Source organism: Podarcis melisellensis (assembly GCF_964234715.1).
Source record: "Podarcis melisellensis genome assembly, chromosome: 6".
NCBI classification, from domain to species: Eukaryota; Metazoa; Chordata; class Lepidosauria; order Squamata; family Lacertidae; genus Podarcis; species Podarcis melisellensis.
The window spans coordinates 15,438,330-15,463,496 of NC_138538.1; the positions used below are offsets into that span (position 1 = coordinate 15,438,330).

Sequence of the window (25,167 nt, forward strand, 5' to 3'; positions counted from 1 at the left end):
CTAATGGAAGCACTGGCCCTAAACAGCAGTCTGTAAAACCCAAGGTTGATAAGCATTTTAGTTCTTTTCAAGAGTTCATTAGCAAAATAAATAAAATAAAATAAAATAAAGGTGGAGATTTCCACTGTGATGTCCTACAATGAGAATCTGAAAAAGGATTTCTGAAAAGGGCTACAATATATGAATGCAGTTGTGGTTGGTGGGGTGGAACAGCATTGTTTACCTGGCTTCCCAATGTGGAAGTTGCTATGAGAAAGAGGGGCGAGACAGCAGGGAGGTTGGTGTGGTTCAGGCACGGTGGGAGGAGCATTGGGTTGGATCCCACACCACACTGACCTCCACTCCTCATTCCCTCCTCCTCTTTGTTGCCAGTAAAGCCATGCCAACCCACCGGCTGCTACTGTTTGAATGGTATTCTATACATGCCTAGGGCCTTTGAGTTTCACCTGCCTGGATTAAGTGTTCTCTAAAGTTTCTCCATCTCTGGGTCAGAGTTTATGAAGTTATTATAGTTTTTGCAATCAAATGATAATATACATTGGAGGAAGGTATTTCAGGTAGACTCAGAGGCCCACTTCTGGGGGACTTTGTTCTTCTTCTCCTAAAGAAAGGGTGTGTGTGTGTGATTGTACAAATCAGGCCTCCACAAATACAGGTCTCATCCCATGTCCCAAACAGAAGCCAGACCAGCGAATATGATCAGTAATTGCTGTTCTTGCTTTCAGTCTGCAAAAGATAGCCACTCACAATAGATGCATGCCTTCCCCTGGTGTGTAGGTCAAGATCTGGGCTACATGGCTTCTCCACAGCTGGAAAACAACTGTAACATGCCAGGCACCCACCGCTGAAGCCGTCTAAACACTTAACTATCTACCTGTTATGAAATAATAAATAATTTTGATGAAGCTGGAAAAACAAAATACATATATACCTAGGTATTACCGAAATGTATACCTACTGTTTTACTAAAGGACTTTCGACTTTGTGCACTCATTTACCAAAGACGTGCTGTGCGAGTGGCGGCACTTGTCATTCACAACAGCGGTGTTTGTCAGGCTCATTGGTGGTGCTTGTCATTCTCAATGGCGCCGTGCATGCAAAATTAACTCTTGCATCAAAATATTATGCTACGTATTGTATTGAGCTGCTATGCGGCAGTGAGGTCAGCAGCACCTTTGACACCTTGGGGGGCAGCTAAACTAAATTTGGGGGCGCTGGGTGGATCTTTGCACCCTGGCGGCGCATATGCTAAAGATGTTAGTGCTCCTAGACCTGTATCTGTGCTTGGAGAACTGAGCAGCCCCATAGATTACAGCTCTCCCTATTCAAAGGTTGCTCCAGCAACCAACAGACACTGCTTTCAAATAAACCTGGGTGTATTACTAGGTTATGTCTCTGACATATCCACTAAAAGGAAGTAACGAAAAGGGAAACCAGAAATAAAGCAAACAAGCTTTGTCCTCCCCTCCCTTCAGAGGTAATTACCAGAAACCGCCTGGGTAACTTCCCTTTCTCGTTGAGATATGAGCACATACGAGGAAGAAATGGTCAATTAATTAATAATTGTTCTGGTTGAGAACTTCTGAGAAGCAGAGTGGGAAAAGGGAAAAGCTGTATTGTGGAAAAGCAAGTGTTCTTCATAAATAAACAACAGAATGGACTCTTGTGGGAAACTGCTGAAATAAGGAGAAGCAATGGAGAACGCAAAAGCTCTAGATGTCGTTCCACAGGTAAAGGAATATACATTCTTTCTCCCTTTGGCTGCCAATGGCATTCGCTAGGCACAACTAATATGAGCCTGCTTGCAAGCAACTTGTAAACAGCATTGTCTGGGATTTTGTTATATGGAATCCCCACACTCATGGGATGTTACAGATTGTCTAACATAGGAAGAGGAGTCCATCAATTAAGAATTAAGACTGCAATCCTGTGCACCTCACTGACATGGCTGCTGGGGGATAAGAAGTATCAGTTTGAGTTAGCTCCTTACAGAGCGATCATACAGACTTCTTAATGCAGTATACTTCACAGGATCCACTTTTGTCCCATTGTCAAGATTAAGCAAGCTTAAGTGATTTGGAGATAGCAGCCTAAGAGCCTAGATAATCATTAAGTAACTGTTAGGGACCAAAGTAGATGTGATGGGCACATGTGCATTTATTCCTGTGTCTGCTTCATTCATGTATCAAGTGAGAGTTGTGTGTGTGTGTGTGTATGTGTGTGCATGCGTGCGCGCGCACACGTGTGTGTGCCTATGCTTTACATTAAGTGGATCCTGCAGGCAAGTCGAGTGAGGGCTCCCTCTGCTTTCTTCCTTCACTGCTCACTGTCGTTTTGTATTTTCTCTGCCTTGCTTCAGTACAGTGGTACCTCGGTTTAAGAACAGTCCGGTTTAAGAACGCTTTGGTTTACAAACTTCACAAAACTGGAAATAGTGTCTTGGGAGATAGATATAAGATATATGTTCAAAAATACAGTAAAGGTTCACTATCTATGCTAGCATTCTATTGATGTCGGAGAGAGACTGAGTTGAGAAATAAGACCAAGGGTACATATTGATATGATAATGTATTAGATAAAATGTAAAGAAATATACCATAAGAAGAGTACATTCATTTGTAAAAAAGGAATATACAACGGGATAGACAGGAAGTCCAAAGTGTTGGTACATATATGATTTTGGAATAGTTTTTTGTCCTTGTTTTTTCCCTTTCCCCCTTTTCTTTTCTTTTAGTATATAAACTTTGTATATATGTTGAAAATTATAGTATAATAATTCTTGTGATGTAATATGATAATGTTTACCGATGTAACATAAGAACTTTAATAAATAAATATTATTTTTTTTAAAAAAGGGAAATAGTGTCTTGGTTTGAGAACTTTACCTTGGTCTAAGAACGGAATCCGAACGGTGGAAGGGCACTGGTGGTGGGAGGCCTCATTAGGGAAAGCACGCCTCGGTTTAAGAATGGTTTTGGTTTAAGAAAGGACTTCCGGAACAGATTAAGTTCATAAACCAATGTACCACTGTACTCATTGAATCATAGAATTGTAGAGTTGGAAGGGATCCCAAAGATCCCTTGTCAGATTTAGGGCAGTGCAGGCAGTTTCCCCCGCATAGGGCACTGAACTGAGGGGGCGCAAAGTTGAGAAGATCCATAATTGAGAAGTTCCTTCTGGGGCGTCAAATTTTGGCCTCAAACAGGATGCTGCACTAACAAAGATTGCCAAAGTCTGCCCCGACCAAGGATCATGGAGTCCAATCCCATAGCTAAAAAATCCCTGACAGATGGTCATCTAACTTCCAGTTGAGAGTCCACCACCTTCCAAGGTAGTCCAACTCCACTGTAGAACAGCTCTGACTGTCAGAAAGCTCTTCCTAATGTTTAGTTGGATTCTATGACTAAAGTGAGCTGAGCTGGGGTGGGAGTGGGAGTGGGGAGGTTACAATGCTTGGATAATAATAATAATAATTTATTATTTGTACCCCGCCCATCTGGCTGGGTCTCCCAGCACTCACATTTAGTGAGAGACACTTTTATAATAGACATTGGTTGGGAGAAAAGAGAGATAAGGGGAAACTATGAATTGAAAGTAGAGATGATAAATGTATCTTTCCCTGTCCATCTGTTTTTTAACACAAAAAATCTTTAATGATATATATAGATATATGATATATGATTATATATATATATATATATATATATATATATATATATATATATATATATATAATGTTTGGATCAATGGACCTGCATCTTCCAGTACATGTTTAAAAATGAAAGATACACTTTCTGCTGAACAGATATATGGATATGGCTGGATTCTCACATCTAATTTGGCCCTAAGAACACCATTAGTGCCTTCATCTTCCAGTGTGCAGATCCAGGAGTGCAACAGCTGTAAGATCATCAGCAATCTTTGGTACTTTGGTACTACTACAACTAATCCAGAATGCGGCAGCTAGACTGGTGACTGGGGGCGGCCGCCGAGACCACATAACACTGGTCTTGAAAGACCTACATTGGCTCCCAGTACGTTTCCGAGCACAATTCAAAGTGTTGGCGTTGACCTTGAAAGCCCTAAATGGCCTCGGTCCTGTATACCTGAAGGAGTGTCTTCACCCCCATCGTTCTGCCCGGATGCTGAGGTCCAGCGCCGAGGCCTTCTGGTGGTTCCCTCATTGCGAGAAGCAAAGCTACAGGCAACCAGGCAGAGGGCCTTCTCGGTAGTGGCCCCCGCCCTGTGGAATGCCCTCCCATCAGATGTCAAAGAGATAAACAACTACCTGACTTTCAGAAGACATCTGAAGGCAACCCTGTTCAGGGAAGTTTTTGATGTGTGATATCTTAGTGTATTTTTGGTCTTTGTTGGAAGCTGCCCAGAGTGGCTGGGGAAACCCAGCCAGATGGGCGGGGTACAAATAATAAATTATTATTATTATTATTATTATTATTATTATTATTATTATTATTATTATTACTTAGGGTCTTAGTAGGGAGAGCATCTGATTTGAATACGGAAGGTGCCATGTTAGCTTCCACCATATCAGACTAAGGCTACAAGAGGCCTCTGTCTGAAACCCAGGTGAGCCGATTCTGGTCAATGTAGACAATACTGTGCTAGATGGACCCATGTTTGAAATGGACCAAGTTCTGCTTGCACAATGGGACTTTCCCCACTCCCCACCCCACACATGTGCAGCACCCTCCCACAGAGCAGCAGTAGGGGGGCATGTGAGGGGAAGAATATTCCCTTGTGCAAAGAGCTGATGTAAAGTTTCCCTCAGGGCTACTTGAAATACGGTCCCTAATGCAGATTACTATTATCTGATTAATTGTGGCAGCGGGCCCATGATTTCATTAACCACGGATTAAAAATGAGAGCTTTAAAATTAGTTTTTAATCAGAAATGCTTCCCCACGAGATAGTATTTCATGTTGGAGTCAGTGTCACTAAAACAGAATGTTTGCTGGCGGAGTACTCCAAACCCTCTTTGCGCAGGGCTGGTTCTGGTTCTTGGGCTGCTGCCTTAGGTCATGCATTTTAAATGGTTTTCCAATTAACTAGTAAGATTGGGTTTTGTACTCATTTATTTATCTTATTCATTACACACACACACACACACACACACACACACATGTTTGATGGTTAGAAAACCTCTAAGTGGGTAACATCATATTGGTATGATGGAAAACATATTTGTGCAGATCAGTTGATTGGATTAGAAAATGCACTAATTCAAAATACCACAGCTAATCTGTATAGTAATGCAAACATTTAAATTTTCTATTTTGTGCCGCCTTTCCAACTGTCATTCTGTAGTTCTCTTATCCACCAAAGCAAATGCCCCACACTGTCTTGATCCCCATGTACTTTCTAACTAGCTGAAATCAGGGCTGGTGGATTTTCCCAGATTATACAGTAGTAGATTAATCAAGCTTTCAGCTGCCAATGTGTACACTGTCTGCTTAAATCCTATTGGTGCCAACAGTGCTCCCCCAACAAAAAATATATTTAGGGGTACTCTCATTTTCCTACTCATATGGAAATACTTCCCCTCAACTTAGATTCACAAAACGTTTAGGGGTATGTGTACCCCTGCATCCCCCTAGAAAAAAAGCACTGGGTGCCAATAGCTTTTAACCAGCTTAATTTAAACCAGGGTTGCAGTTTAACGTTTATTTATTTAATTTACAGAGTACTCATGTCTCTGAATTGTCCCCCCCTTTTTTCTTCTTTGCTGGATGGTGGAGAGCTGGTGAATCTCTGCTTCATGCTGGTTCATGATCCTGTCCTGTTAGCCAAGGCTACCTTTTTGCTAACAGTCTGTGATTTATTTCTTAAATTTATTTTTGCATTACTGGGTTACCCACTTTGTAAACCGTAACATCCTTAACTTCTTATCTGCCATGATTTATCTTGAAAAATGTACACTCGTTTTAGTTGCGAAGCTGAAAGCACTGGACTCCCTCCCAGAGTAATGTCCGCTGCAGGCTTTCCCAACCTTGTGCCCTCCAGTACTTTTGGATTTACAGTCTCAGTTAGGGTGGTCAATAATCAAGGATTATGGGAGTTGTAGCCCTAAACATCTGAAGGCCAGTAGCTTGGTGGAAGGCTGGTCTAGCATTCCAAAATGAGCAATATCACTGTGTGGTAATCAGGGAGGGATGGATATGTCAATTTTTGGTTTCTTGTTTCTGCATGGCTTTGCAATATTTCTTTTAAAGTCCTCATGAAAACTTGTAAGCATCATAGTGCAAATTTCTCCCAATGCACACATTTTGGTTTGTCATTTTGCTTGCTACACATTTTTTTTTGCATGCAATTTCCTGTAATATAATGGCATTCTTATGTGCTACTTTCACGAATGTATGCATTTTTATATTCCCCCCTCCAATATGAACATTGTTGTACGCATTATTTGGTTGGAGAACTGTGTCATAATATTTGGAGCAGCACGAAATTATGCAAGATAGCTGTGTTTCAGTTTGCATATTGTCCTAGCATTTGGTAGGTTTGCATTAAAACCAGATTTCTCCTGCATCCCAAGCTGCAAACTTTAGGATAAAGTGGAGACATTTCTTTTCCGATACATAATTCTCCAAGAAAATGGCAGGGGGCTATTTGGGGTTGTATCGCTGACAGAAAAGCCCCCATGTGACAAGTAGATCATTCAACGCATAATCCCCTCTGATGAAAGTGCTTCTGTGTGGATGCAATTTTGGCAGACCGCTGGTTAAAAGCCATTTGGATAATTGTGGCTCCAAAGTTGGTTTGAAGCATTACACCTATTTCCAGAAAGTCTGCCCATGTTTGATTTAACTGCTGGAGATATAATCCTAAATACACTGGGAAGTACATTCCACTGACATAATGGGCGTGACTTGCATTTCACATGGAGGCTTTCAATTTATTAAACCCCTTGAGGGAGCTGGTGCTGACGCCAAACGGACTTATTAACTCAGAGAAGCAGCCAAGGCTGGACTGCGCTAAAGAGTCAGGTCTGGTGTGCTATAACAGGATGCTGGCAAAGCAGAGACCGCAGCTGACTGTGGCAGCGGAGCCTACATTGGGGAGAGTGTTGTAAATGAATGATGGCTCAGAGTATAAACTGGGGAGTCCAAATTTCACTACAGTCATGGACTTGTTAGCTTTTTAAAAAAGCCACTTTTTATTTTTATAAATTTATTTATTTGGTTTTTCAAATTAGAATTTTACAATCACATATCCAACATAGAAAGTCAAAACAAGATTCCAAAGAATCTCCTGGACTTCCTTCCTCCTTTGTGCGTCCTATTATTAATCGTTTCCTCCTGCACCTTTTATAATACTCCAGATCTTTTACATCTTCATTATATCCAAAATCCACCATTAAACTACAAGTGTTATTCCAATCCTACTAACAATTTCAACCGTTTACAATGGTTTTTAAGGTAAATTATAAATTTCCCCCATTCCTTATTAAAGTTTTGGTCTTCCTGGTTTCTGATTCTTCCAGTCATTTTTGCCATTGCAGCATAATCCACCAACTTAATCTGTCATTCTTCTCTGGTCAGGACTTTGTCCTCTTTTCATCTCTGGGCCAATCACATCCGCACAGCTGCGGTCGCCTACATAAATAGTATTTTCTGCTCCATTGGGATTTTGGAATCTAGAATTCCTAAAAGAAAGGCTTCAGGGTTTTTTTTGTTCTTTTTTAAACGAACAGTTATTTTAAACATTTTCCCCTGGATTCATTATATATCATTTCCCAAAATTCTTTTACTACCTTACATGTCTACTACATATGATAGAAGGTACCACTTTTGCCTTCCCCCCTTACATTGCAATAATACTGACCAGTCTTATAGCATTAGAATGATTGATGAAATAATGTATATGCAATGCATTGAAGGTCTTTATCCAACTCTAGTTATCTTTTGTGGTACCTAGCTAGCAGCTCCAGATAGTGACAGAAGAACACAAGAGTCATGTTGGATCAGATCAGTGCTTCTTCTTCTCCAACCAGATGTTTCTGGGAAGCCTATAAATAGGACACAAAGGCAGCAGATCTTTGCTGTTCTTGGTCCCAGCAGTTGGTATTCAGCGCCATGCAGAATCTGAATGTGCCGGTTGAATTTGTGACCAGTAGCCATGGATGGGCTAGTAGTTGGTATTAAGAAACTCAGTTCAACTGGAGCTCTGCTCATGTTCTCAAATAATGTCTTTACTTTGGCTTTGCTCTGAGCAATGAGCATGGCACCATTGAAGGGAACCATGTGATAGTTCAAGCTAAGTGAACTCCCATCTAGAGAAGCTCTAGTGGTTCCTACAAAATAGCCTATCCATAATAGTTGGGGAATTCCCTGGGGAATTTTCCCACCATAAACTAGTGTGCATGGTTGATGAGATGAACTTTAGAAGTTTATGGTCCATGTCATGTGGGAGTAGGTAAAGGTAAAGGTAAAGGTACCCTTGCCCGTACGGGCCAGTCTTGACAGACTCTGGGGTTGTGCGCCCATCTCACTTAAGAGGCCAGGGGCCAGCGCTGTCCGGAGACACTTCCGGGTCACGTGGCCAGCGTGACATCGCTGCTCTGGCGAGCCAGAGCCGCACACAGAAACGCCGTTTACCTTCCCGCTGGTAAGCGGTCCCTATTTATCTACTTGCACCCGGAGGTGCTTTCGAACTGCTAGGTTGGCAGGCGCTGGGACCGAGCAGCGGGAGCGCACCCCACCGCAGGGATTCGAACCGCCGACCTAGGAGCTGAGGCTTTAACCCACAGCGCCACCTGCGTCCCTTTTGTGGGAGTAGGTAGCCTGTGTGAATTACATCCATTATCCATTTTGCTATTTTCACTTCCAGTATTGGTGCTTCAAGCTGATAAAGCAGTTTCACATGCAGACGTTTTGGAGATCTCAGGCCACAGGGAGGTTAGGCTGGCCTCAACCAGAGCCAGGGCTTTTTCGGCTGTGGCTCCAGTCTGGTGGAATGCTCTGTCATAAGAGACTAGGGCCCTGCGGGACTTGACATCTTTCCGCAGGGCCTGCAAGACAGAGCTGTTCCACCAGGCCTTTGGCCAGGGCACAGCCTGACCCCCTCCTTTTGCAATCCTCACATAACTCTAACTCAATGGTTGCCATTAATTTAATTTGAAGTGATTTTATAATGAGATGATTTTAGAATGTTGTATTATTTTACTGTTGTTAGCCGGTCTGAGCCCGGTTTAGGCTGGGGAGGGCAGGATATTATTATTATTATTATTATTATTATTATTATTATTATTATTTAGGTTGATCCTTGTTGCTTCCTGCTTATAAGAGAAATAAGCAAGGCAATGTTGGTGTTTCTAAACTAAAAATGTGCATTGCAACTAGGTCCACAGTGTTCAGTCATCTCCAGAAAAGATACCCAGACCGATATTTCTTTGAAAGGATCTGTAAGATATTGGTTCACATGTGCACAAGCACTAATAGTGTGGATAACAACATCCTCCAAGATGTCTGTGTGGGATGTAAACACAGGAGCAGTCAATGACAACATTCCTAGAGTGTACATGTTAGAACATGGGGAGGGATGTCTGTCCAGCAAGCAGGTAAACTTCCTGGGGACGGACTTCCTCCGCATGTGACCAGAGGTGGGTGTGGCCTCACCTGTGCAGGTAATGATAAAAGCACAGGGCAGGCAGCCATCTCTCTCTCTTGCTCTCTTGCCTCTTGCCTCTCTCTCTTGCCTCTCGCTGCCATCTTCCTTCCATGAGGAACATCTAAGGATGCTCTCTTGGCTCCCAGCCAAGAGAGGAGATAAGGACTATCTTGCTACAAGATAGATTCTAAATGTATTTTACCTTTTTAAGTCTGTGTGCCTTCTGGGATCATATTGTGAACAGAACGTGAGTAAACTCTTTTATACTTTTATAAAGACTGTGTTGTGTCTTGTATTTTAAGAGGGAACAAAGGGGAAATTACCAGAGTAATTATTATAGAGGTTCTAGCGAACCTGTGCACACGTTACCGTTGCGAACTAAAAGGGGAATGTTTATAAACTCTGCTGATATTTTGGGAACTTGTTAGCACAAGTTGGATTAGGATATAATCTTACAATATATCCTCTCCTGCACCCCTGAACATTCCCACAAAGGGTTAGTGGGCCCAGTATTGCATATTTCTGCGTATTTTTGAAGGATTGCTTTGGATTGTGATTTTGAGTTGAGTAGTATTTTTCTGAGTTAACTTCCTGGTAAGCACATGGTCCTTTGTTCCATTGTGCAGTGGGGATTAAGCAACCCCCCCCCCTTCCCTCAGAGTTCACAGTGACCCAAGGCAGTGAAGAATTATTTTGAGATTTTTGAGATTTTGATTTTAAAATTTTGAGAAATTTTGAAATTTTGAAGAATTTTCAAATTTTTGGATTTTAAGATGGCTAGAGCAGCTTTTGATAGTGATGCAAAGCTAGGAATGCCTGTGCTGAATGAACACAATTTCATACACTGGAAGCAGCGCTTGATAGCATGTTTAGATTATAAGCACATTTTGGAAGCTTTAAAGCCTCAGCCTACAGGATCGTCTGAGGAGGATTTAGCCAAGATAAGTGCTTGGAAACGCATGAACAGCGAAGCTAGACACATAATTTTGAGTGGACTTCGTGATGAGCAGCTATCATTAATAAATAGTACAGACGATGCATCTCAAATCTTAAGAGATATTGAGCGCGTGTATGGAGAATCTAGCATAAACTGCTTCAGAAACTTGGTGTGTAAATTAACCAGATTGAGGATGAATTCAAAAGAGGAATTCACAGAGCACATCAACAAGTTTACTGAGATTATTCAAAGAATTGATTTGACTCCCAAAGCTTTTGATGAAGATACAAAGATAGCATTTTTGTTATCATCACTTGGACCACGCTTTAGCGCATTTGTAAGTTTGATGGATCATAGACAAGGTCTGACTTTTAAAGACTTGATTGGTTATTTAAAAGAAGAATGCAGAGATAGAGCTGAATCTCCAGTGAGAAATGCTAGAAGCAAAGACAGTAGTTATGTATCTAGGCAATTTACAAAGTCCAAAGAGATGCCTAAGAAAGTGATTTGTTTCAATTGTAACAAAGAAGGACACATTGCAAAGAATTGCAAGGCTCCTAAAGCAAAGAAACCCCACCCCTTTCAGCCAAAAGGAGAAAAGAAGGGGAAATGTGAATGCACATGGCTACTGCAAGAAAGGAATTTAACAGTCCAGAATCGTGAGAATAGACGTAATAAATGGATTTTAGATTCAGGTGCCAGTTCACATTTTTCATATAAAAAGGACTATTTTAATGAGATAAATGATGAAGAAGGATCTGAAATTGAGATTGCAGATGGCAACATTGTTAAAGCAAAAGGTGCAGGTTCCATGAGTCTGAAATGCAATATAAACAATGAATGCATTGAGAACACAATCTCTAGAGTTTTGTATGTTCCAGAGCTGAGCTGCAATTTAATTAGCGTGTCCACTTTGGACAAGAAAGGTTTCCAGATCACATTTGGAAATGGAGAATGTAAAGTGACTAGAAATGGCAAAGTGTTTGCTCAAGCAAAGCTAATCAATGGTGTATATGAGCTTGATCTTTCAGAGAATCAGTCTGCAAAAGTGGCACATTCCAGCCAGAAGGATGAAGCAGATCTGGACCTATGGCACAGAAGGCTTGGACATAGAGACACCAACGTCATTCTGGATCTACAGAAAAGAGATCTTGTAAGAGGTTTGCAGGTAAAGCAGAGCAACAAAGCTCCAGCAAAATGCATAAGCTGTATTACTGAGAAGGCTGTAAAACCTTCATTTCCACGTTGTGCAGAACAAAGAAGCAACAAAGTGCTTGACATAGTGCACACTGACATATGTGGACCCATGAATGTTCCCTCACTGGGAAAGAATAGATATATTTTAATATTTCTGGATGACTTTTCAAGATTTTGTGTTGTATATTTCCTCAAAGAGAAGAGTGAGACAGTGGACAAGCTCCAGGAATACATTGCCATGGTCAAGAATAAATTCCAAAGAGCTCCAGCTGTGCTAATGAGTGACAATGGAGGTGAGTACTGCTCAAATGAAACGCAGGCTCTCCTGGCCAAGGAAGGGATTGCACACGTAACCACAATTCCTTACACACCACAGCAGAATGCCATAGCTGAGAGAAAGTTTAGGTCCATTATGGACATGACAAGGTGCATGCTAAAGGATGCATGTTTGCCACAGAAGCTGTGGGCCGAAGGAGTGTACACATCGGTCTATTTGCAGAATAGACTGCCAACTAAAGGTGCAGAGCGCACACCATTTGAACTTTGGCATGGGAAAGCTCCCAATCTTTCGCACATACGTGTGTTTGGAAGTCCGTGTTACTTCCACGTGCCCAAAGAACACAGACACAAGCTTGACTCCAGGGCAAAAGCAGGTATCCTTGTGGGATATGCCTCTGGAGGCAAAGGATACAGAATTATGGACTTACAAACTGGTAAGACAAATGCATACCATGCGGTTTATTTTGATGAATATGGAAAAGTAGACACTAAGAACACTGTTGTGGATTCTTCAGATGAGTCAGAAAGGACTCAAGAGTTTGTATATTTCCCTTTTGAGACCCCACAAAGTAATAATCTGCCTTCGAGTGTTACAGCGCCCCCTACAGGCAACACACTAGAAGACGCAGAGGACCAGAACCCTGGCGGCACCAGAGACGAAGATGAGGACTCAGATGGGGACATGCCTGCGTTGGAGGAGGAGGAGGAAGCTGATGCGGTTGCAGAACCAGAGGTCAGACGCTCGTCCAGAACCAACAAAGGTGTCCCACCATTACGGTTGTCCTACTTTGCAGGGTCGGCGTTTCCACAGGAACCTTCCACTTGGGAAGAGATACAGGAGATGCCAGCTGCAGAAGCCAGTCTCTGGAGGAAGGCCGCGCAGGAGGAGATGGATGCACTGCATCAGAACAAGACCTGGACACTCACTGAGCTGCCTCCCGGTAAGAAGGCCATTGGCAGTAAATGGGTTTTCAAGGTTAAGAAGGGGTCAGAAGGAGAAGTGCAGCGCTACAAAGCTAGACTTGTAGCAAAGGGATTTTCACAGCGTTTTGGTGAAGACTATGATGAAGTTTTTGCACCAACCGTGAGGTACAGCAGTGTAAGAATGCTTTTAAGCATTGCAGCCTCCAAGAAAATGAGAGTGAAACACATAGACATTGCTACCGCTTTTCTACATGGGCAGATTTCAGAAGAAATTTATATGAAACAGCCCAAAGGTTTTGTGAAACCACATGAGGCGCATTTAGTGTGCAAACTCCAGAAAGGACTTTATGGACTTAAACAGGCTGCTAGAGCCTGGAACCAGAAGTTGCATAAAATGCTGACGCAACTTGGGTACAAGCAAGGCGACGCTGACAAGTGCTTGTACAGTAAGTCAAATAATGGACAATTCTCATATATTCTAGCATTTGTTGATGACCTGATTATTGCCACAGCAAGTGAGAAAGACTATACACAGATAGTAAAACACCTTAGCAAAGAGGTGGAGGTCAAGGAGCTAGGAGATGTCCAGTACTACCTCGGGATCCAGGTGGAAAGAGAAGAGGACGGTTCATTTCTTCTCAGCCAAAGACAGAAGATCCACGAGCTAATTGAGCACATGCAGATGCAAGACGCACATCCAGTTGCTACACCGATGGCTACTGACTTCCTGAAGAATCAGCAGGATTCGAAGCAGTTGCCAGACAACAATGACTACAGGTCGGCGATTGGTAAACTTTTGTATTTAGTTACCACATGTAGACCTGACTTAGCTAATGCTGTGGGGATTCTTAGCAGAAAAGTGAATTCTCCCACTGAGCATGATTGGGCAGGTGTAAAGAGGGTAGTGCGATATTTGAAGGGTACCATGAATTGTAAATTAAGGTTACCAGCCGTCAGAGACCCTAAGTTGGTTGGGTATACTGATGCGGATTGGGCTGGGGATAATGCTGATTATAAATCAACAAGTGGTCATGTTTTCATGTTTGGTGATGGACCTGTTTCATGGGGCAGTTATAAACAGAGCTGTGTAGCATTATCTTCCACAGAATCAGAATACGTTGCAGCAACAGAAGCCTGCAGAGAGATCGCCTGGCTTGATCAACTCATAAAGGACTTTGGGTTGGTGAGAAAAGGGCCTGTCAGCTTGCTGGAGGACAATCAAAGTTGCCTGAAGCTGACGCAGAGTGAGAAGTTCCTGGCCAGAACAAAACACATTGGGGTTAAATACCACTACATACGCCAGATGATCCAGGATGGACTTGTGGAACTATCCTACTGCAGCACCCAAGAGATGACTGCTGACATCCTGACGAAACCCCTACCAAGAGAGAGTTTCCAGAATCTACGTGTCAAGCTGGGACTCTGGGTGGTTGAATAAAGTTGTTTATGTTTTGTATAATGTTGTATTGCCTGAGAAGGGGTATGTGGGATGTAAACACAGGAGCAGTCAATGACAACATTCCTAGAGTGTACATGTTAGAACATGGGGAGGGATGTCTGTCCAGCAAGCAGGTAAACTTCCTGGGGACGGACTTCCTCCGCATGTGACCAGAGGTGGGTGTGGCCTCACCTGTGCAGGTAATGATAAAAGCACAGGGCAGGCAGCCATCTCTCTCTCTTGCTCTCTTGCCTCTTGCCTCTCTCTCTTGCCTCTCGCTGCCATCTTCCTTCCATGAGGAACATCTAAGGATGCTCTCTTGGCTCCCAGCCAAGAGAGGAGATAAGGACTATCTTGCTACAAGATAGATTCTAAATGTATTTTACCTTTTTAAGTCTGTGTGCCTTCTGGGATCATATTGTGAACAGAACGTGAGTAAACTCTTTTATACTTTTATAAAGACTGTGTTGTGTCTTGTATTTTAAGAGGGAACAAAGGGGAAATTACCAGAGTAATTATTATAGAGGTTCTAGCGAACCTGTGCACACGTTACCGTTGCGAACTAAAAGGGGAATGTTTATAAACTCTGCTGATATTTTGGGAACTTGTTAGCACAAGTTGGATTAGGATATAATCTTACAATATATCCTCTCCTGCACCCCTGAACATTCCCACAGTCTGCAAGAGACACATCCATTAAGTTCTGTAGGGACTGGATATGAATGACAATGCACATCTGCATCCATATGCATGTGAATGCACAGATATCACTTGCTAGAGTACACAGAAAGCTGTCTTATACAGAGTCAGACCATTGCTCCATCTAGCTCAGTATTCTCCACACTGACTGTCAGGCAATGGCTTTCCAGGGATTCAGACAGCGGTCTCCCAACCTTACCTGGAGATGACAGGGATTGAACCTGGAACCTTTTGCATTTAAAGCTGGTGCTCTACCACTGAGCTACAACCCTTCTGATTGTTGGAAGTAAAACAACAGTGCTTGCAGTAAGTTACATGAACCAGTAGGGGACCGATAGAAAAGGCAATCTAGGGAAGGGTTACCAGACGTCCCCATTTCCTGGGGACAGTCCCCGGGTTTGCAAATAAGTCCCCAGACATATTCCATCCCTGGAATGTCCCCAGATTTCATCTAATGTCCCCGGAAAATGCAGCAGCAGCAGTCTCAGCAGCCCAGAGCAGTTGTCTCTGGCTGGCTTCAGGAGCTGCTCAGAAGTCCCCATCTAGGGTGGATCTAAACACAGGAAAAACAGCTTTAAATAAATCAGAAATTAGATCGTTTTAACAAAAGAAAAATATGTTGTTGTTGTTGTTTAGTTGTTTAGTTGTGTCCGACTCTTCGTGACCCCATGGACCAGAGCACGCCAAGCACTTCTGTCTTCCACTGCCTCCCGCAGTTTGGTCAAACTCATGCTGGAAGCTTCGAGAACACTACTCAACCATCTCGTCCTCTGTCGTCCCCTTCTCCTTGTGCCCTCCATCTTTCCCAACATCAGTGTCTTTTCCAGGGAGTCTTCTCTTCTTATGAAGTGGCCAAAGTATTGGAGCCTCAGCTTCACAATCTGTCCTTCCAGTGAGCACTCAGGGCTGATTTCCTTCAGAATGGATAGGTTTGATCTTTTTGCAGTCCATGGCACTCTCAAGAGTCTCCTCCAGCACCAGAATTCAAAAGCATCAATTCTTTGGCGATCAGCCTTCTTTATGGTCCAGCTTTCACTTCCATACATCACTACTGGGAAAACCATAGCTTTTACTATATGGACCTTTGTTTTAAGATGCTGTCTAGGTTTGTCCCTGCTTTTCTCCCAAGGAGCAGGCGTCTTTTAATTTCATGACTGCTGTCACCATCTGCAAAATATATTTATATGGATAACTGCATTTAAAATTTCCTGCTCTCTGGTGCCATCTGGTGTTTCATGTTTATAGTGCATCCAATTATAGTTCATCCAACTCAGCGTTTCTTTACTAATGAGCCGAGTAGCTATTCTTTCCTTGCTGATTCTTTCCTAACTTCTTACACATTGTTTTCTCTTTACGTCTTTCCTGCTTCTTCTTCAGCCTGTGAGTGTTGAGCCATCCTTTTATTAACCTCATCACTCCACAATGGCCATAGTTAAGCCTGTACTCAGAATGGCTTTGTTTGCCAGGAGTATTAAACCTTCTTTATTCTTTCAACCTGCAGTCTCCCCAGACTATTTATTTCTGCACTCCACTGCAATCTATATCTCTTTACCAAACTCTGATTGTGGCAACAAGGTCGAAATTGGACAAGATGTCTAATGAGACAAGCATTTAATACCCCTCGAAAATGACTGGGCTAAACTCAAGCGCTGGGCTGGCTGTTAAATCCATCCCTGTCTCTTTACTCACAATTCTACAATGCTCATAAGCCAGATGGACTGCGAATCTTGGTTAGGTGTCACAAGACCTTTTGCAACAGGGTCATTCCATGAGTGGAGTTATGATGCCGATCTAGTCGGCAGCTGCACTTCGTCAAAACATTTGGCAGCTAAAGTGCTCGGCCAAACGGAGCAAGAAATAATGATCAAACATCTCCAAGGAAATTGCTTGCCACTAGTGTCAGAAAGGCAAGCAGCGAGTAGCGGCAAACGGGGTGTTGTGAGTGTGTCAGGGCTGTGTTCCAGCAGATGTGATACACCTTCTGGTTTTATTACGCCTGACTAGATTATCCCAAGCCTTTATCAACTAAGAAAAGAGAGGGGAGACCTGCAGGTCCTTTGTCATTATTACTTTGCTCATAGAGCCAGATCGGATGTAGTGTTGACTGACTGCTTAAGAATTCAAAGAGGACACGGCGGGATGGCAAAACCCCTCCCCTCCCTTTAGGAGTGCAAATTTCCCCGACTGCTTTAGCCATGCTTAAACACTGCACACTTCCAGACTGTCCTTGCTTCATGGGTGGGATTCATGCCCAGATTTGGGGTGCACAATTAGTGCGGATCTGGCACTCTCGGGCTACAAACCTGCTTCCAAGAAAAGAAAAGGGAAAATGGACTTTTGCAGTAAGGAAAGCGAGGCAGAAAGTGTCCTGCAGAATGTGGGACGGCCAGTGCTTGATGCCTTCCCTGCCAAAAAAATCAGAATGACTGTGCCATAAGCAGCTAACTTAATACAACCTTTCTGAAAACTTTGCACAAGCAAATCAGAAGGAGTGCTCCATAAACAGGTTGCCTGGAAGCACCCATTGTGTTGACAGTGTCATTGACTACTGATAAGGCTAATAAAGCATATTCAGCACAACTTTGAGTTTTAGATACTGGGAAGAATCACAGGTTCTTGAATGTGCTAGGCTGCTTGCTGTTGGATCTTTTCCAAAGGTTTGCCCAGTGCAGGTGATGGGATACAGAGAGTCAACTGCCAGGGATTATTTAGCTGTCATTCCCCATTGCAGGGAGTTCATTTGGGCTCCTTTGAACTCTACAATTCTATGATTCAATGAACTATGAATGAAATATTGGAGGGAGATTCGTTTGGTGAATGCTCAGTAATTTCAAGGAGATCCTTCCTCAATCTCTTGTGATAAGTAGATGCTGGACTGCTAATCTGAACATTCACTTTGATCAGTGAGCTATAGCTGGTTTCGTAGAGATGGCTGGATGTCAGGCATAGAAAATAATGTTTTTTCTCTCAAGTCTGGCATTATACCAGGACTGGCTCCGGCTTTGGGTGATTCTTGGACCTAGACAGGCTTCATAGTGGTCTCAGGGTGAGAATAAATATTGGGTGCCCTGCCCAATTCCAAACACACTAATCTCTGCTGTCAACTGTGCTTTGTTGTCAGATTGGGATCTGGAAAATGCAGTTACAAAGAATCCTGCAAACACTGGTTGCTCAAAATTAGGGTTGTCATATTTCTGGACAGAAAAAGTTGTTGAGCTTTTTTTTAGTTTCCCCCAAAGTTGTTGAGCTTTTTCTGCTGCTTGGTTAAATGGGTGTTGGGAGTGGTATGGCATTCTGACAACTTAAGAAACAATACAACGAATTGCCTTAGTTAAGAAGCTGAGCAGGGTTTCATAAGTGATGAGACTGTACAACAGGAGTCATGCACAGATAGGTTTGGAAAATCTAGATCAGGAAGGATCACCAAGAACAGAAATTGAAGTTCTTTTGGCCTGTAAACTGCAGTTAGTGCAAAATGCTGCAGCACAATTGTTTGTTTATTACATTTATAATATCCTTTACCTTCCAAAGAGCTCAAGGTGGTGTACATGGTTCTCTCAGGGGTGGAGGAAGGGGGTAGGGGTGGTCCGCCTCAGGTGTCACCACTGAGGGGGGTGACAAAATGGCGGGTGGCACTCACTGTGGGTCCTGCAGTGTACCTTAGCCACATGTTTCTCTTGGGAGTGACGTGGTAGCTTGGGTGCCCGCAGGCCCTGCGCTGCCCCAAACAGTCCACCTGCCACCTCCCCCTCAGCTATAGGGCGGCTGAATGGGAGGAGGCAGGCAGACTCCTCAGCGTCCCTGTGGAGTGTCCTGCCCCAGCTCGCCCCACCCCACAGGTGGCTGGCTCCGCCGCTGGGCACAGGGCATGTGCGCCACCCCAGATGCCCGATCGGCTTCCGCCATTGCTGAGTTCTCCTCCTTCCCATTTCATCCTCACAGCAACCGTATGAGGTAGGTTAGGCTAAGAGATGGTGACTGGCCCAAGGTCACCCAGTGAGCTTCATGGCTGAGTGGGCATTCGAACCCTGGTCTCCCAGGTCATAGTCCGACACTCTAACCAGTATGCCACACTGACATTTGTGCTCAAATATATTCACTGCCTGCCAGTGAACTACTGGGCTGAGTTCAAGCTGCTATCATTGATATATAAAACAGCCTGGGACCAGTTTCTTTATAGATTATGTTAGCTATATACAGTGGTACCTCGGGTTAAGTACTTAATTCGTTCTGGAGGTCCGTTCTTAACCTGAAACTGCTCTTAACCTGAAGCACCACTTTAGCTAATGGGGCCTCCCGCTGCCGCCGCACCGCCGGAACATGATTTCTGTTCTCATCCTAAACAAAGTTCTTAACCCAAGGTACTGTTTCTGGGTTAGTGGAGTCTGTAACCTGAAGCGTATGCAAACTGAAGCGTATGCAACCTGAGGTACCACTGTATGCTGATTTGAACACTTCAACAAGACTATTGAACAGGTGATCTCCAGTTGTTCATCTTGTAGTGGATAAACTTAGTGGCCAAATGAAAACTGGAATGCTGAGACTTGGTTAGGCTGGATCTTGTTCTTTTTCTTTTAAGTTACACAGGTCCTCCAACCCTTGCCCAAGTAAGCTATACATTTACATCTCCTTATTTCTTCCAAGGAGTTCAAGATGTTGTATGTGGTTGTCCTCCCTATTTTATTCTTGCAACAACCCTGTGAAGTAGGTTAGGCTGAGAGACAGTGACTGGCCCAAGGTCACCCAGTGAGTTTCATGGTTGGGTGGGGATTTTAATTCTCATCTCCCAGGTTCTAGTCCATCACTCTAACCACTATGTTAAGTTGGAGGTAGGTCAGCACAATGCTTCCCTGTGGCTTCCTGATTTTGGGTCTGAAACTTCTGTTTAATGCCTTGAGTGAACTTCTAAGCAGCCCCTCTGTCCCCCCAGCAGTCCAGGTCTCACAGCCTCGGCCAACACAGCCAACAGTCAGGGAACATGGGAGCCGTAGTCCAATAACATCCAGAGAACTACAATTTCGCATACAGTATCTGTTTTAGTGCTTAACAGACTGGTTCTTTTCCACTGAACAAGGCAGGTCAAGTATACAGACCTGTGAGCTCAGAGTGCACCAAACTGTCTCTAAAAATAATTAGGTGCCACTGTTTAACAACCTGATAATCATTGTTTCAACACAAGGCTAATTAGATTATCATGTTAATAAGCAATATGATAATACAGTTCTTATTACTTTGGATAATTTTAATCACTCATTAAAAGGCACAGGGCATTATTACCTAGGTAATGAACAGATGCAGTGATATGTCAACAGCTTTCTATATTATTTTATGCATAGTTCATTAAGTAATAAACATTTGAAACTGCACAGGGGAACTCTGTGACGGCTCAAGGAGCCAGCAGCAGAAGGTTTGGCAGTTTGCAAACAATTATGGAATGCCGCTTTCTGCCTCGGAGACGGGGTTAAAATTTACAGAAAACAAAAACAAAAATAAAAATACGTAAGGGGTGTTATAGAGGTATTGTGGCTGTTCCATCAAAATCAATGCAGATTGTGGTCTGCTGGCAAGAAAGAAAAAGATAGTAATCAAGTGTTAGGAAGCTGGTCATGCTGACCAGTCAATATTTTGTTAATTGAATGCTCAGTTACCTGTTTATTATTTGATCACTGCAAAATGCTCATTGTTATCATGGGCTGGATATAGGTGGAGTTGTAGAGGCGATTATGGGGGCTACAATTTGTGCATTCTATGAACATCCACAGAATCTGTGCTGGTGGTTGCACCACCCAGTGTCAGAAAGTGTGAGTGAACATCATGAGAGCCAGCCTGGTATAGTGGTTAAGAGCAGTGGACTCGTAATCTGGTGAACCGAGTTCGCTTCCCCATTCCTCCACATGCAGCTGCTGAAGTCTCTCAGCCCCACTCACCTCACAGAGTGTTTGCTGTGGGGGAGGAAGGGGAAGGAGATTATTAGCCGCTTTGAGACTCCTTAGGGTAGTGATAAAGCAGGATATCAAATCCAAACTCCTCCTCCTCCTCTTGCAGTACTTAAAAGCAAGTGTTGATTCTGCCATCCCTAGGTTGCTACCTGCCAAACTCTGATCCACCTAACACAGAAATGGCCAACCAGCAACCGAGCATCGTGTTAATAATGTCTGATCTCCATTCATTTATATTTTGACTTTGTCTCGCCTACTGTGTTATGCCTGAAGCAATTTGCTCTGCAAGTGCTTTTTCTGACGAGGGCTTGCTCGTGGCACACTGCAGTTTGGATTGGGTAGCTCTGTCTGCTGAAGGGTGAGCAGTACTAGGGAAGGGGGTCATAGCTCAGTGGCAGAATGTGTGCTTTGATCCCTGGCACCTTCAGTTTTAAAGGACCAGGTAGCTCTGGAGAGGTGCTGTAGGTTGGAGCGCACAAAGTACTGAACTGGATGGGAAAAGGTAAAAAAGGTAAAGGACCCTTGGATGGTTAAATCCAGTCAAAGGTGACTATGGGATTGTGACACTCATCTTGCTTTTAGGCTGAGGGAGCCAGCATTTGTCCACAGACAGTTTTCCGGGTCAAGTGGCCAGCATGACTAAACCGCTACTGGCACATGGAGGACTGTGACGAGTGCCAGAGTGCATGGAAACGGTGTTTACCTTCCCACCACAGTGGTACCTATTTATCTACTTGCACTGGCATGCTTTTGAAGTGCTATGTTGGCAGGAGCTGGGACAGAGGAATGGAAACTCACCCCAACATGGGAATTCAAATCGCCGACCTTCCAACCAGCAAGCCCAAGAGGCTCAGAGGTTTAGACCATAGCGCCACCCGTATCCCTTGAACTGGATGGACAGATAGCTGGATGCATTTTTCAGCAGTTTCCTACACCTTGCAGCAAGGAGTCCAACTGAGGTTGTATTTTGTCATTTTTAACATGATCCTGGAAAAGGGCAAAAGAAAGATGGAGACAATTTACAAGCCACCACATTCTCCTTTGCAACCCTCCTCCCCATCATTCTGCCTGCCTGTGGGGAGATTGTTTTTAAATAGATCACCTGTATATAAATTGTGCAGCGCAAACTAGCATTGTCTTGGGAGCTTGTGCATGAAAATGCAATTTTTCAAAGAGGTTCTCCCCCCTCCATTTTTTTTTTTGAAAAGGGAGTGCACATCTTCTTCTCCCTTGCTCCCTATTGCCCAGGCTATATTTCATGCCATGTTCAAACGGGCTCTGGGTCCGTGTGGAATGAGAATGGGGGGAACCTCAGCATATTTCTCGTGATGGGTCACTTTGCTGCAAAGGGCTTTTCCAATGGGCCTTGTTCTTTGCTACTTTATCATGCCAGCAATGCTGAGGCAGCGTAAAAGCCAGCCATGCCCTGTCAGCTCTGATGAAGTATTCTGTAGCTCCAATTGTAACAAAACTGTTTCCATACTTCTTCCTCCTTGTTGTTACTGTGGCAAAGCACACTGTCCCTTGCATCCCATTCTGACAGCATAGAGAATGTGCACTGGGTATAATAAATGGCGATCTGCCAGGCAAAATCTTACTGAAGCTTTGCTTGGGGGTGGAGATGGGGAACCCATGGTCATATCTTAGTACGGTATTCAGCTCTAAGACTTAATTCATATGCAGAGAATGCTGCAATGTGGGTTACTGAATGAGCTGCTTGTTGATCTCATGGTGTTGATTCATGCTGTCGAGGGCGGTTGCTGCTGGCTGGCAGATTCTCCATGGCAGGAGACAGACTGCAGTGTGCAAACCAAAGGTGATAGGATAGAAGCACCATTGTCCACGGAGAAGCATCAGTGTTCATGGAGTGAATCTTTCTTTCATATTTACAGGCTTTGCAGGCTTTTTGGGTAGCACTTCAAAAACCTGCCAAAACCATTTGACAAATGGAAATACAATAAACGCACAAAGTGAAGGGTGCGTCACCTTAAAACTCTCCTAAATGTGGTGCCCCCAGCCTGGGTTCCTTGCTGCCATCCTTGCGTGAGATGCATGTCTCTATATGTAGGCAAACGACTCCTCCATGCACAGGGGGAGGAAAATAAAATAAAACCTTTCTGGGATTGAAAAGTGGCAAGAGAAGTTAGAGCCAGAAGTTAGAGTGAAATGCTCTGCCCAAGACAGAAGGAGTGGAAGACACTGGGGCAAACCCAAAATGATGGTAAAAGGGAGTTCAGATGGGCAAGATGAGGATGAGGAGCAAAGTGCCTCGTGAACAACTTCCTCCAAAAAGGATTGGAAGTAGACTAAGGCCTTTTGAGGCACCACCTTCAGGTGACCTGAAGGTGCACTGCTTCCTTGCTAGTTTTCTGTATGCAGGGAGTTGTTGTTGTTTTTGCTGTAAGCAGGTGTGGACCTTGGTAATATGCCACCTTATTGAGGCCATGGGCTCTTGCTGCTGTTGGGGTTTAGGAAGGAGGCGTGAGGCTCTGACAGGGTCCTCCCATCTCCTTCCCAACGCCCAGTAAGCACTTGCCCTTTCTCCTTGTGCCCCCCATCTTTCCCAACATCAGGGTCTTTTCCAGGGAGTCTTCTCTTCTCATGATGTGGCCAAAGTATTGGAGCCACAGCTTCACGATCTGTCCTTCCAGTGAGCAATCAGGGCTGATTTCCTTAAGAATGGATAGGTTTGATCTTCTTGCAGTCCATGGGACTCTCAAGAGTCTCCTCCAGCACCATAATTCAAAAGCATCAATTCTTCAGCGATCAGCCTTCTTTATGATCCAGCTCTCACTACATAGCTTGCACCACCCTAAATCCAGCTCTGCTGTAAGGGGCTACTCAGCAATGCAGTTTCCCAGGCCTTCCAGCAGCACCTGGAAGCTTATGGCAGCTGCCTGGACCCCAGTGCCCTAGCAGAGCCCCCCAGTTTTGATGTGTGCCTTGAGCCCCTTCCAGTGGGCAGGCTCCATTTAAATTTCCCACAATGCCTTGGAATGACACTGTGCTAAGCACTCTGAGCAATGTGGGAAATTAAGATGGCAGCCACCAGCCATTGGGGCCACCATCACTTGCAGCTAAGTCTGGCGGGGGGTGTCCCTCTACATAAGAGGGAGTGCTGATCCCCAAGTCCTTTGCCCCAAGGCGCACTCAGCTATGGATCCAGCTTTGCCACCTCCCATCTGGATTATGAAATAGAAGAGCAGACCTAGGAGGACTTTTAATTTTGGAGGGCTCACTGTGGGCTTTTGCCACAATGGGAACTTGTAACTTCTGGAGCAAGGACCACACATATTGGTCTATTGTTGATGCTCTCCCGTTCCATTAAAAAACCATTCGCATGTGTTTGCCTCTTATTTCAGTGACATGTTAGGATGTGCTTTGAATATTAAAAAAGGGTAAAATAAACTTTGCACATTTAATTCCTCACTCAGCTGACACGCTGATCAAATCTGCAAACAATTTCAGTGATAGCTTTGTAATCTAAATGGTTTTAATGGACTAAACTGGCTTGATGATCGCTGAACGGAAGATATTGTTACATCTACATGAGTCACACATTTGGCATGAATATTTTACATTTTATAGTCTTGGGATATGAAAAGCAACATTTATTAACATTTCTGGCACTGTTTATATACATGTCTGCTGGCTTCATCTGCTTGCTTAAAAAGCTGGTTGATATTAATGACGTTTGTTTGCCAGACAATTCCACATTTGTTCTCTTCTCATTGTCTGCAGTCTGTTGGCATCATTGTTTCTAGACTCATTACTTCTCCAGAGTTACAAAAGGACAGCAACAAGAGGCATTTGCTCATTTGCATCTAAAGTAGAACCTCCTTGATCCATGGCAGTATACCCTGATGTAGCAGATGCCAAGGACAAACACTTCAGTTTTCTTGGTCTGCTTGTACGCTTCATGGACGCAATTTGGCTAAGAAACAAGTTGTGCAGTGGTACTGTCAGAGCAGAAATTCAGGGCAGAAGCCCAGGTCCACACTCAGCAGAATGACCTGGAGACCCCCCAAATGCAGCAAATAATTATCAAATGTGACATCTGATGACTGAGGAGGGGACAATATGCATCCCTATCAGGACAGATTTAAACCTCTCATCCCAACTCAATAC

General features: G+C 43.7%; 1 protein-coding gene across 3 annotated transcripts in view; it reads left to right on the forward strand.

Annotated features, from left to right (window-relative positions):
* The first annotated feature begins 1,399 nt into the window (after positions 1-1,399).
* The window catches only part of LOC309372831, a 90,346-nt gene continuing 66,578 nt past the window's right edge, over positions 1,400-25,167 (forward strand). For all 3 annotated transcript variants that reach the window (XM_081916815.1, XM_081916814.1, XM_081916816.1), the window contains exon 1: positions 1,400-1,730. In XM_081916815.1, coding sequence (XP_081772941.1) covers positions 1,695-1,730 — 36 coding nt within the window. In that variant the 5' untranslated portion in view covers positions 1,400-1,694. The remainder of the gene's footprint in view (positions 1,731-25,167) is intronic.